General features: G+C 34.2%; 1 protein-coding gene across 16 annotated transcripts; it reads left to right on the top strand.

Annotated features, from left to right (window-relative positions):
• The first annotated feature begins 5640 nt into the window (after positions 1-5640).
• Positions 5641-10079, top strand: LOC141707716 (uncharacterized). 16 transcript variants are annotated; one of them, XM_074511053.1, is made up of 7 exons: positions 5641-6060; positions 6152-6250; positions 6462-6548; positions 6622-6711; positions 6969-7313; positions 7643-7721; positions 9774-10079. In XM_074511053.1, the coding sequence occupies exons 1-5, from the start codon at positions 6007-6009 to the stop codon at positions 6975-6977; spliced, it is 339 nt and encodes a 112-aa protein (XP_074367154.1). In that variant the 5' UTR covers positions 5641-6006; the 3' UTR covers positions 6978-7313; positions 7643-7721; positions 9774-10079. The 16 variants fall into 16 exon arrangements, 5 of the variants coding, with proteins under 5 accessions (XP_074367154.1, XP_074367153.1, XP_074367152.1 ...); XM_074511052.1 differs by having other exon boundaries at positions 8374-10079; XR_012569144.1 differs by having other exon boundaries at positions 6481-6548; positions 7538-10079.
• Positions 10080-11142: the final 1063 nt, after the last annotated feature.

Below are 11142 nucleotides of genomic sequence, written 5' to 3'. Positions count from 1 at the left end.
GGATATCCAACAAAAATTCCTTCATCAGCTTTTAGATCAAATTTTGACAGCTGCTCAGGATGAGTCTTAAGAACAAAACACTTGCAACCAAATACATGAAAGTATTTCAAATTTGGCTTCTTCTTCACCATTTCATATGGTGTTTTTCCATGCTTGTTTATAAGTGTAGCATTTTGTGTAAAACAAGCAGTCTGCACAGCTTCAGCCCAAAAATAGGCTGGTAGCTTTGCTTCATCAAGCATTGTTCGTGTAGCTTCAATGAGAGTCTTGTTCTTTCTTTCTATAACTCCATTTTGCTGTGGAGTTCCAGGTGCAAAGAATTCCTGTTTGATTCCATGATCTTTGCAGAACTCTTCCATGATGAATTCTTGAACTCAGTGCCATTATCACTCCTTATGATTTTAACAGAATCTTTGATCAATTTATCCAGCTGTCTGACATGATCAGTTAGGGTAGATGCAGTTTCAGTCTTCTTGTGCAAGAAGTACACCCATGTGTACCTTGTAAACTCATCTACTATAACCATAGCAGATTTCTTCTTTGTAATAGACATGACATTGACTTGACCAAATAGATCAACATACAGTAGGTGATAAGGCTCAAGAATTGACGACTCAGTTTTGCTCTTGAAAGAAGATTTTCTTTGTTTTGCCTTCTAACATGAATCACAAAGGCCATCAGGAGCAAACACTGTTTTTGGTAGCCCTCTTACAAGATCTTTCTTTATAAGCTCATTTATATTGTTGAAATTTAAATGAGAGAGTTTTTTGTGCCAATTCCAGCTTTCTTGAATTGATGCCCTACTCAATAGACAGATTGCAGAACCATCAATACTTGTTGAAAGTCTGGCTTCATAAATGTTACCATGCCTGTATCCTTTCTGGACCACTTTGCCTATTGAATTACTTATTACTACACAGTGTTCTTCAAAGAAATCCACATGATAACCTATGTCACATATTTGACTTATACTCAACAGATTGTGTTTAAGTCCTGAGACAAGAGCTACTGTTTCAATGATGACATTCCCAAGATTGATCTTTCCATATCCTAGAGTTTTCCCAATGTTGCCATCTTCATAAGAAACTTCTGGGACAGCTTTCTCCATAAAGTCTGATAGCAGGGCTTTATTTCCAATCATATGTCCTGGACATCCATTGTCCAGAACTAGGATGTTCTTCCTGTTGCCTTGCAATCACAAAGACCACTAAAGGTTAGTTTTAAGGACCCAGACTTGCTTGGATCCTTTGGCCTTTTTAAGTTAGTTAACATTTGCAGCAGATTTAACATCAGAGTTTATGTTAACATTTTTCTTATCAGTATTGACAGTATCAGACTTTGCATCATACTTTACACTAGAAGGAATTAAAGTAACTTTCTTCAAAGAAGGTTTTATTTGATAATAATTAGAGTAAAAACTATGATATTCCTTACAAGTATAAATGGAATGCCATACACTACCACAATGAAAATAAGGATTTTGTGGCTTAAACCTAAGAGACTGACTCTTAACTCCTGACTTAGAAGGTAAGGAGTTTATATTCTTATTCTTCCTGCAAAAAGAAGCCAGATGGTTAGAGTTTCCACAGTAATAACATTTCTTTCTAGGAGCATTAGGAACATGCATATAATTGTTGCTTTTATTCACACCTTCCTTTCCATTCCTATTTTTCCTAGCTTCGTTTACCTTGTTTACATTGGTAATCTCTTTCAGCTTATGTTTAAGATGCTTCTTTATCATTAAGCCTATGTTAACTTCAGTTGGTTTATCCCGTTCTAATTTGTCAGAAGTTGACTTTGTTATCACTTCTGTCTCAATATCTTTCATCTTTTCAGAATCAGACTTTACAGTTTTAGCTACAAATTTAATAGGATTTACCTTTGGCTTAGTAGTCTGTTTAACAATAATTGGCTTAACTTGTTCAGTTCCTTTTTCACTTTTCTCATCTCCATAACCTAAGCCCTCTTTTCAGTTCCAACTACTTACTATATCCTGAGTTGCTCTGCCAGAGTTAGTCCAAGTCCTGATAATCTCTCTCTCCTTTTCTAACTCAGTTTTTAGAGATTTATTCATTTTTAGCACTTCATCTCTTACATAGAAAGCATCATCTCTATCCTTCTGAGTTTGATGGAACATAACTAACTCTTTTTCTAAATAATCATTCCTCTTTTTAAAAGCAAGATTTTCAGAAGTTAATCTTTCACATGTTAAAGTTTGATCTCTATAGCTAATAAACATGGTTTTAAGATATAACCTCTACTCAGTAATATCATCAGTATGAAAGGCATAAGTTGTTTGAGGTACCTTTAACTTAGCAGCATCAGAACTGCTATCATCATTTGTCATTAAGGCATAGTTCTCCTCATCTTCAGAATCTGAGGTGTATGTCCAGCTTTTCTTCTTTGTGACAAGTGTCTTGCCTTTGTCACTCTTTCCTTTCTTGCATTCAGGAGATATGTGGCCTTTCTCACCACAGTTGTAACATTTGACACTTGAGTAATCTCCTCTGTCAGACTTTCCTCCTTTGCCTTCAGATTTTCTGAAGCCCTTCTTATCAGAACTTCTACCTTTCCTGGAAAACTTCTTTCCTCTTCTGAATTTCCTGTATGCTATCTTTGTGATACCCTTTACCATAAGAGCACACATCTTCATCATCTCTTCATCAGCATCTACTTCAGGTAGACTTTCAGTTTCTGAATCATCATCATCAGAACTTGATGATTCTGAATTAGACTTTATGATGAGAGCCTTTCCTTTTCCTTTCTTTGAGAGAGCCACTTTGGGGGATTCCTCCTCAGCGTTAAGAGCAACTGTTCTTGACTTTCTCCCATGTCTCTTACTTCTTTGATCCATCTCAAGTTCATAAGTCTTGAGCATTCCATAAATTTCATCAAGAGTAGTTTCATCAAGACCATAGTTATCTCTTATAATAGTAGCTTTCAAATCCCAACTTTCAGGAAGAGCTAAAAGGAATTTTAGATTTGAATCTTCAATGTCATATTCCTTGTCCACCAGTGACAGATCATTCAAGAGTTTGACAAACCTGTCATATAAGTCAGTTAATGACTCATCACTTTTTGAGTCAAAGTGCTCGTACTCTTGAGTGAGTATAGTCCTCCTATTTTTCTTGATTGCATCAGTTCCCTGACACCTTGTCTCCAAAGCATCCCATATCTCCTTTGCAATCTTACAGTGAATTACCCTATTTGATATGACATTATCAATGGCACTATGCATCAAATGCCTTACCTTTGCATCCTTGGCAATAGATGAGATATCTTCAGCCGTATATTCACTTTTCTCCTTTGGTATGGTCTTTGCTGGCTGATCTGCAACTACAACAGAGAGCTTGGTTGGCTTATGCGGTCCTTCATTAATTGTGTCAAGGTATTCTGGATCTGTAGCTTCCAGAAACAGAGCCATCTTCACTTTCTATATGGGATATTCAGACGGTCTCAGCATTGGAACCCTGATAGTCTCATATCGACTATGGGTTTGAGTCTTTGGAGTTTCTTCAGTTTTAGCGGGCTTGGTTGGATTTTCTGCTTCTTCAGACATGATTGTTTTGGATCTTTATTGTATGTGTGTTAACAGATAGGCTCTGATACCACTTGTTAGGTCACACAACACTGTAGAAGGGGGTTGAATACAGTGTAGAATACAATCAAATCGATTTAAAGCACAAGTAACAGAAAATAGATATATTTGATATAACAAACTCCGTTACAATGGAACTGTTCTCTCTCAGTGATGAACAAGTATCGCAAGAGCTGCTAGGTTATAATATATGATCTTCTCGATGATCGTAACTCTTATAGAGTAAACCTATGTCTGTGTTTATATAGACACACAGTTACAAGATAACTTCTAGTTGATATGGAATATAATTCTGTCTCCTAAAATATATCAACCAGATATCTTATATAATTCTTCTAGTCCTCAAACTCTTTCCATGCATATCTTCTTCTTATATTAGTCTCGATCTTCTTTCCTATGAATCAGCTTCCTTCCTTAACTGTTAGTCCTCCAGTACTTAAGTTCTGATATCCATCTTTTGATATTATCTTCTGATAATATAAGTCCTAATATCCTTAAGTCCTAACTTCCAGTAAGTCCTGATTCCAGTAAGTACTGATATTTCCTGTTAGTTAAGATCTGAAAAATAAATATGAAACATATTAGACATGACATCTCAAATATATTCAACAAGAATTATAAAGCAATAAAAATGATTTTAGAGATAATCCAAGTATTTATGGAAATAAATCTTTAATAAAATTACTTCTAAATATAAAAATAAAACAACACAGCTCAACAACTGATCACACAAATGATCCTCGAACACCAATGATCATATATAATTAATAATAAAAAAATAATATACAGCTGACGGAACCCATACACATATTTTATTTATATAATTATTCAATAATTACATATTTAATTAATACAGAAATGTACGAGTCGTTATAGTGTTGGGCACATTCTTCTTTTTGACAGAGTTAGCAGGAGTAGAACTTGAACAATCAAAAGAGACATCTTTCTTAGTTTGATTAACATTTTCTTCTTTGAGCACAGATCTAAAATTAACTTCTTTTAGATCTTTTTTTAACTTATGACATATAGTCATAACTTTCATGTTGCATGGAATGCAATCAAACTTGTCAGAAAAATAGTTGGGGTCATCACCTTGAGCTTCATTGTACTTACAAGCTCCATACTTTGTCTCACTAATAATCTTTTTACAAAGATAAGTTAGGTGATTTGTTGAGCCACATCTTTGACACTGCTTTCTGGGAGCATCTGCAACATAGGCATAATTATTACTTTTGTTGACACCTATCTTTCCATTTTTGTTCTTTTTCTTTCTTGTGATTTAGTTACTTGTGTTTTGTTGACTAAATTAGGCTCAGTCTTTTTCTCACTATCAGTGTTGACAGTTGATTTGATATTTTTCTTTTCTTCATCTTCATTGTTCACATTTTCCTTGCCTTTGTCAACTTAACATTTTTTAGATGAACCAGCCTCATAGTTCAATCTAATTACTATGTTCGCACATGATTTGTTCTTCTCATGATATTGACCAACCAATTGAGAAGAATTTTTAAATGACTTAAGATTAAGATCATTTTTTCTCAATTTCATCTCTCAATACAGTTTCTACTTCCCCTGCACATTTCAGCTTATTTTTAAAATATTCATTTTCTTGTCTAACTATTTCTAGACTTACAAGCTGCATCTCTGCTTCTTGTTTCTCAATTTCAAGTTTTTCATTCCCTTTTGATAGTCTACTAATTTCCTTAGTAGCAGCCACCATGCTTATGTGAATGTGAAACATTTCTACACTCATCTTTTCAACAGTTTCCTTATATTATGAAGCATTCAAATCAATGATGGTTATGATACACTACAAAAATCAGTGCAAAAGACATCACACTTTTAACAACGGTTCGAAAAGCCACCGATGTTAACAAGTTTTTTAACATCGCTTAGTTTTTATTTTATGTTAAAGGGTTTGTAGACATCGGTTTAAAACATAACTATTGTCTAATCTCAATTTTTAAAATAAAAATAAAAAAGAACAACTATAGTGCAATATACGTTCCCCCTTAACTAAAATTCTAATTTCCCCCCGCCCCAAAATTTATTCCACTATTCCCCCTTTCTTCTCCCCTCACTTCGCCTATCTCTCTCTCTCTCTACTCTCCTCTACTCTTCTCTCATCTGCTCTCGCTCCCTATTCAAGGTTCAAAGCCTAAATTTACCATTTCACAACACAACCCCCATTTTAAGAATATGTAAACCATAATTTCAATTAGGTACAAATGGAGTAAAATTAGTTCAACACATCTTCAATTTCTTAGTTTGATTTCTACAATAAGTGGAACCCATATTTAATTACCAAGATTGGGCTAATATTTCTTTATATTTTGTTTAAATTTTGTTTTTTCTCCCAACATATCTGGGAGTTACGGAGAAAGAGAGTGGAAGAAAACAAGAAAATAATGCAAGAGCTTAATCTCAACAAGCTGGCTGAGGCTCTAAAACCCGTCTCTTCGGTGATGAAGAGGTTCTTTGTTCATTTCTTATAACATTCAATAAAAGGGTGCTAACGATTTTACATGAATTTGTTTGTTGATGATGGTATAGGTGATGAAGAAGCCCCTGACTCCATGCCAAGCTGTTGATTTATTGCCTGTCCGGAGGTTTACTCGTGTTGCTGATTTGCCGCCACCTAGTTACAAAGAAGTAAATTCATATACCCTTTTAGCAAACTATTTATTTTTGTGTTTTTTGAATTTATTGGCATGTGTTATTTTGGGGGTTTTATGTTTAATACATATTTTTGTATATTCCATTTGGTAGACTAGTTTTGAGTGTACTTAGTAACGTAGAACCCGGTTTGGGTGTATGAAGAAGAGTATAAGACCTTATCTGTTACCTCTACTCAAAAAAGTAGAGTAATTATTTCTGTGAAGATCTCCCTTGTGAAAGCATTATGGGAAGAAGTGCAGAAGAAGAGCTGATTCTGGAACAAGAATCCAAGGTAAAACTGTTTGATGCATATATAATATCCTTAGTTATTTACTATTTTTGAAGTTTATTCACTGTTTTCTCAGAATGTGATAGAAGCTGAACTTGAAGAAAAATTGCTAGCTTCTATTCCGAAATCGCCAAATCAGAGCAGACCTACCAGTATGGTTATGAAGGCAAGTTAGGTCACCGTATTTTCAGTTACTGGATACTAATTCTTTGCTATTTTGTGATCAAATTTGCGCGTGTTTCTTGTTCATAAACAGAAAGCACATATTGTATTTCCAGCACACTTGATAGCTGTGGCCATATCAACTCTACATAATCTTGATTTGAGATAGTCTAGATCGATCATGCCTAATGAGTGTTTTCTATGTATATGAATTTGGATAATCTTGAAGCATTAAACTCTTTTGAAACTGGTGACAAGCAGGGTACATAAAATCGTGAGAATATAGACAGTAAAGTAAGTGGTACCAAGACAAATGGCGATAGCAGTGACAATGAAGCTACAAGCAGTGTAAATGAAAGTGGTAACAGTATGCAAAGACCTAGAATCTCATCATCTGCTGAAAAAAGGGAAGGGCTCAAAAGAAATGCTGGAGGGGATATTGCTAAAACGAGCAGACACTATAGAAGCATCTCAATTTACTCGAGATGGTAGGTTCTTGGGGCATTTTAAGCCACTGGATAGAAAACCTGAAGTTTGGGAGTTGGATACCGCCCAACATTATAGTGCATATTGTTATGGTCAGCAATACGCTGATGAGAATGTAAGGTATGGACTAGCTGAAGTAACTATGAAGCTAATGGATATTGTTCTTAGTTTACTAGTAATATGCAATATGCAGAACTCATGGAAATTGTGTACTTGTCTTATAAAGCTGATGTATTTTCCCTTCTCTAATCTCTTGCGGATGCATTTTGTCTTTTTTATAATTATGTGTAGATATGTGTAGATGTATATTGCGTTGCTCTAATTACCCGTGTTATGCATATTAGGTCATTCATCCATAGATCGTTGTCCGAGAATATACTTCATGAAAACAGATTCTTGATGTCGAACTCGAACAAGAAGGGTTTATCTAAATCTGTCTTGTCTGACAGATGCCAAGAAGGGAAGCAAGGTGTTTGGTGAATCAACAACAAATATTTTAGCTTGTGAAACTGACCTAAGTTTCTCAAGGTTTGTTTAATTTTAAAGAAGTTGTATTGAATGTAAGTAATTGGGTTATTGATCTAATTACATGGTTAGATGATAATAAGATAAGAGAGGGAGGACGATAAGAAAAAGAAAACCATGGAAAAATGCTAGGGATAGTAACGCTGCGCAACCCTGAGGGCACCTGCAAATAAAATGCTGATATGTGGATATCTGAGCACAATTGTTTACCTGTATTTCATCACCCAATTTCCCTAGACTTCAGGTTTTCCATCCAGTGGTATCAACTAGACTGGCTTGTTTTATACTTGGTTAAAATAGTAGCTTTTAAAACTAAAGAATTTTTCAAACTGTTTAAAATATATGGTTCCGTGCCTTATGGACTTGAATAGCTCACATAAATACCATTCCATCTGACAGCACTCTTGTATCCTACAAGATTTTAAGTGTTCTCTATATAGTCTACTACTCTCATATATGGCTCCTACAAGATTTTGAGTGGTTTTTGGACATGCCAGAGGGTTTCTCTAACTTTTAAGGAGGCACCATTTAACTTTAGTTCATCCCTTATCCTAGCACCTTTAAATATATTTGTTGTACAATCCTTATTTTACTTGCCTTTCTGAAATAACTATCTGGTGTTGGTGGTTTGATGTGATTATACGTGCTCATGCAGCACTACCTTCAGCTTTCATGACTGTATATTTGGCAGAGATGTTTTTGTTGGAGATGTTGTAGTTGTGAAGGACCCTGAAAAGTCATAGAATCTTCTGGTTCATAGATTGGCTGTTGTTGAAGGTTATGAAATGGTGTCAAAAGATGAAAAGAATGAGGCTTTTGTTCTTGAGAAGGATCAGTGTTAGGTTTTGGCACACAATGACACTTTAAAGCCCAAGGTATCTGCTAATTTTATGTTTGAAGATCTGAGAAAAGCAACTTAGGAAGAGATATGATCCAACTTTATCTAAGTTCATCTATATGTCTCTTCCATATGTTCACTGTGGAAGTTTTAAACCATAAAATAATTTTCGTAATGGAGTAGACATACCATCAGAGGACAACAAACACAAACTGAAATAATTAGAAGAAAACCATTGGACAGGATACTATGTCGACAAGACTCCATAATATTGTGGTCATATCGTCCACTTCCTATTTGGGAATTGGGAGTTTAAAAATATGCCATCTTCTCTAGTGGTCTCTTAGACTTTTACAACTACGGAAACTATGTTGAATGCTCGGACACTGAGAGAAAGGATCTCATCCTCTTTGGGGTTAGTTAAATACTTAAATAAGGAGCCTGTCATTGTGATTGATTTTAAAAGAAGGCAGATAGCGGCTTCCTTTAATATATTATCCATGCTCAACACGTGTAAATCATATTCTGAATTTGCGATGCATACTGTTTGAAATTTTACATACCAAATTTTCTTCTTTACTAAATATTCATCTATTTCAAAAATCAAAACCAGTCTTGGATTTTTCATGATTTAAATTCAAGTATATTAGCATCCTTTGCTTTCACATGATATAAGTCTATCTCTCTGAAAACAATTTACTATATTTGATCAGGGCTGAAGCTGTTGCAAAGCATATCCTTTACAAGTTACTATTAATTATTTTTACATTAATAATTGATCAGGGCTGAAGCTATTGAATTAAAATTTTACTTAATGATGCTATTTGATAGTTTAGATTTTTTACGAGACATAAAGTTTATGCCTTGTGCAGAAAATAATTTATCAGTTCTAGACCACCTAACTGAATTCTTCTCTCGCCATTGCATATAAGTTTCCCTTTCTTTCATTGTAGTCTACAAGCCCCTATTTCATGATTATCTATTTAAATCATAGTAAATTCGCCTGAATTTTTCCTCAGATTTTACATTTTGTAATATTCCTTTAATTTCTTAGCCAGTGACTTATTAATCTTCTGAAAGTGGCAAATTTAGTTATGGAACTTATAGTTTACTTAATATAATTGTTGTAGATCATCTATTAGCCATATTGAATCATCTGGAACATGCACGTGGTAGTTGTACTTTTATAGTAAGATACCCTCTACTTTGTTCACCAGCAACAGGGTCGAATATGAGGACTAGAGGGGTTCAAAGAGAGAAGAGGCATGATCCTTAGACAAGAACCAAAGACAGAAGTAGGTTGGTTCAGTGACATGTAGGTTGGCTTAGTGACATGTTCCATATGACTGGATGAATTAGTGGATAATGGATTTGTGTTGATATTGTTGTAGTTTCAATATTGAATGGTTAATTATGTAATTAGTTTCGATATTGGATGGGTAATTTGGAATATTTAGTTAGTTTTGATATTGGATAAATTGGACAATGCAGTTGGCCAATTAAATGCATGTTTGGTTTTGGTATATTGATTTTTGTATACTGAAATGTAGTTGGCCAATTGAATGCATGTTTGGTCTTAAGAACAGGTTTCATATATCAATCAAACCTAACAAATAACTAATATCCTATAGAGGTTTAACATCAGCTTATTACATAGTAACTGATGTCTTTTATGAACAAAACATCAGTTTAGTTTAAGATGACCGATGTTAAATTACATCTTTAACAACAGTTCAAAAGTTATCTTAAATACAAGCTTACATAACTGATGTCTAATATTATACTTTACATCAGTTCATAAAATAACTGATGTTAAAAGTACTTATTTACAACGTCCTAATTTTCATAAATGTTGTCTTTGTATTTTTTTTCTTCGTGTGTCGCATGCTTAAATTGACAGAAATTAAAATATAAACTATTATTGAACTCGTGATCATGTGTTAAAATCTAATATATTAGAAAAAAAGACATCAGTTTTCAAGTTAGAACTGTTGTCTAATGGTATCTTAGACATCGGTCTAAAACCGATGTCTAAAACTCTGAACCTTTCTCTATACATGCAAATACATCGCTTTTAAAAACTTTTAACATCAGTTTATAACCGATGTCTTTTGACCTGTTTCTTGTAGTGATAGGTAACTCGAATTTTAATGCAAATGATTCTCCTTCCTCCAGAGCCATGAGAGTATAATTTCCATATTCTTCACCATCATCTTCATCATCTGTGTCATCCTAACTTTTTCCTTAGCAATATAAGCCTTTCCTTGTTGCTTCTTCAAAAGCGCTTCATACTTAGCTTCAAGTTCCAGATATGCCTTATCTTTCTTCAACTTCTTTGGCTTTCTGCATTCTGTGGTAAAATGACCAAGTTCATCACATTTATTATTGGGTTTCGGGGTATAAAAACACAACGGAAATAATAAATAAAACCATAAAACAGAATTAAACCGAAACCCAGAATCCATGTGAAAAACAATATTTAATTCATGGCTGAGATATTTTCCTTAAAGAGCTTTATGATTATGATTGTCAAAAGGAGATCCTAGCTTTAACTGAACACCACGTATCCCGCCTTAACGATCTATG

This window comes from Apium graveolens, chromosome 2 (assembly GCF_009905375.1).
Source record: "Apium graveolens cultivar Ventura chromosome 2, ASM990537v1, whole genome shotgun sequence".
Taxonomy (NCBI): domain Eukaryota; kingdom Viridiplantae; phylum Streptophyta; class Magnoliopsida; order Apiales; family Apiaceae; genus Apium; species Apium graveolens.
The sequence above is the reverse complement of the archived record's forward strand: the minus strand, read 5'-3'. Positions and strand labels throughout refer to the sequence as shown.

Excerpts from the sequence above, each read along its gene's own strand:
- LOC141707716 (XM_074511053.1), top strand. The coding sequence starts at position 6,007 with ATGCAAGAGCTTAATCTCAACAAGCTGGCTGAGGCTCTAAAACCCGTC. Across the intron at positions 6,061-6,151 it reads CTCTAAAACCCGTCTCTTCG|GTGATGAAGAAGCCCCTGAC; the intron begins GTGATGAAGAGG and ends ATGATGGTATAG. Across the intron at positions 6,549-6,621 it reads TTCTGGAACAAGAATCCAAG|AATGTGATAGAAGCTGAACT; the intron begins GTAAAACTGTTT and ends CTGTTTTCTCAG.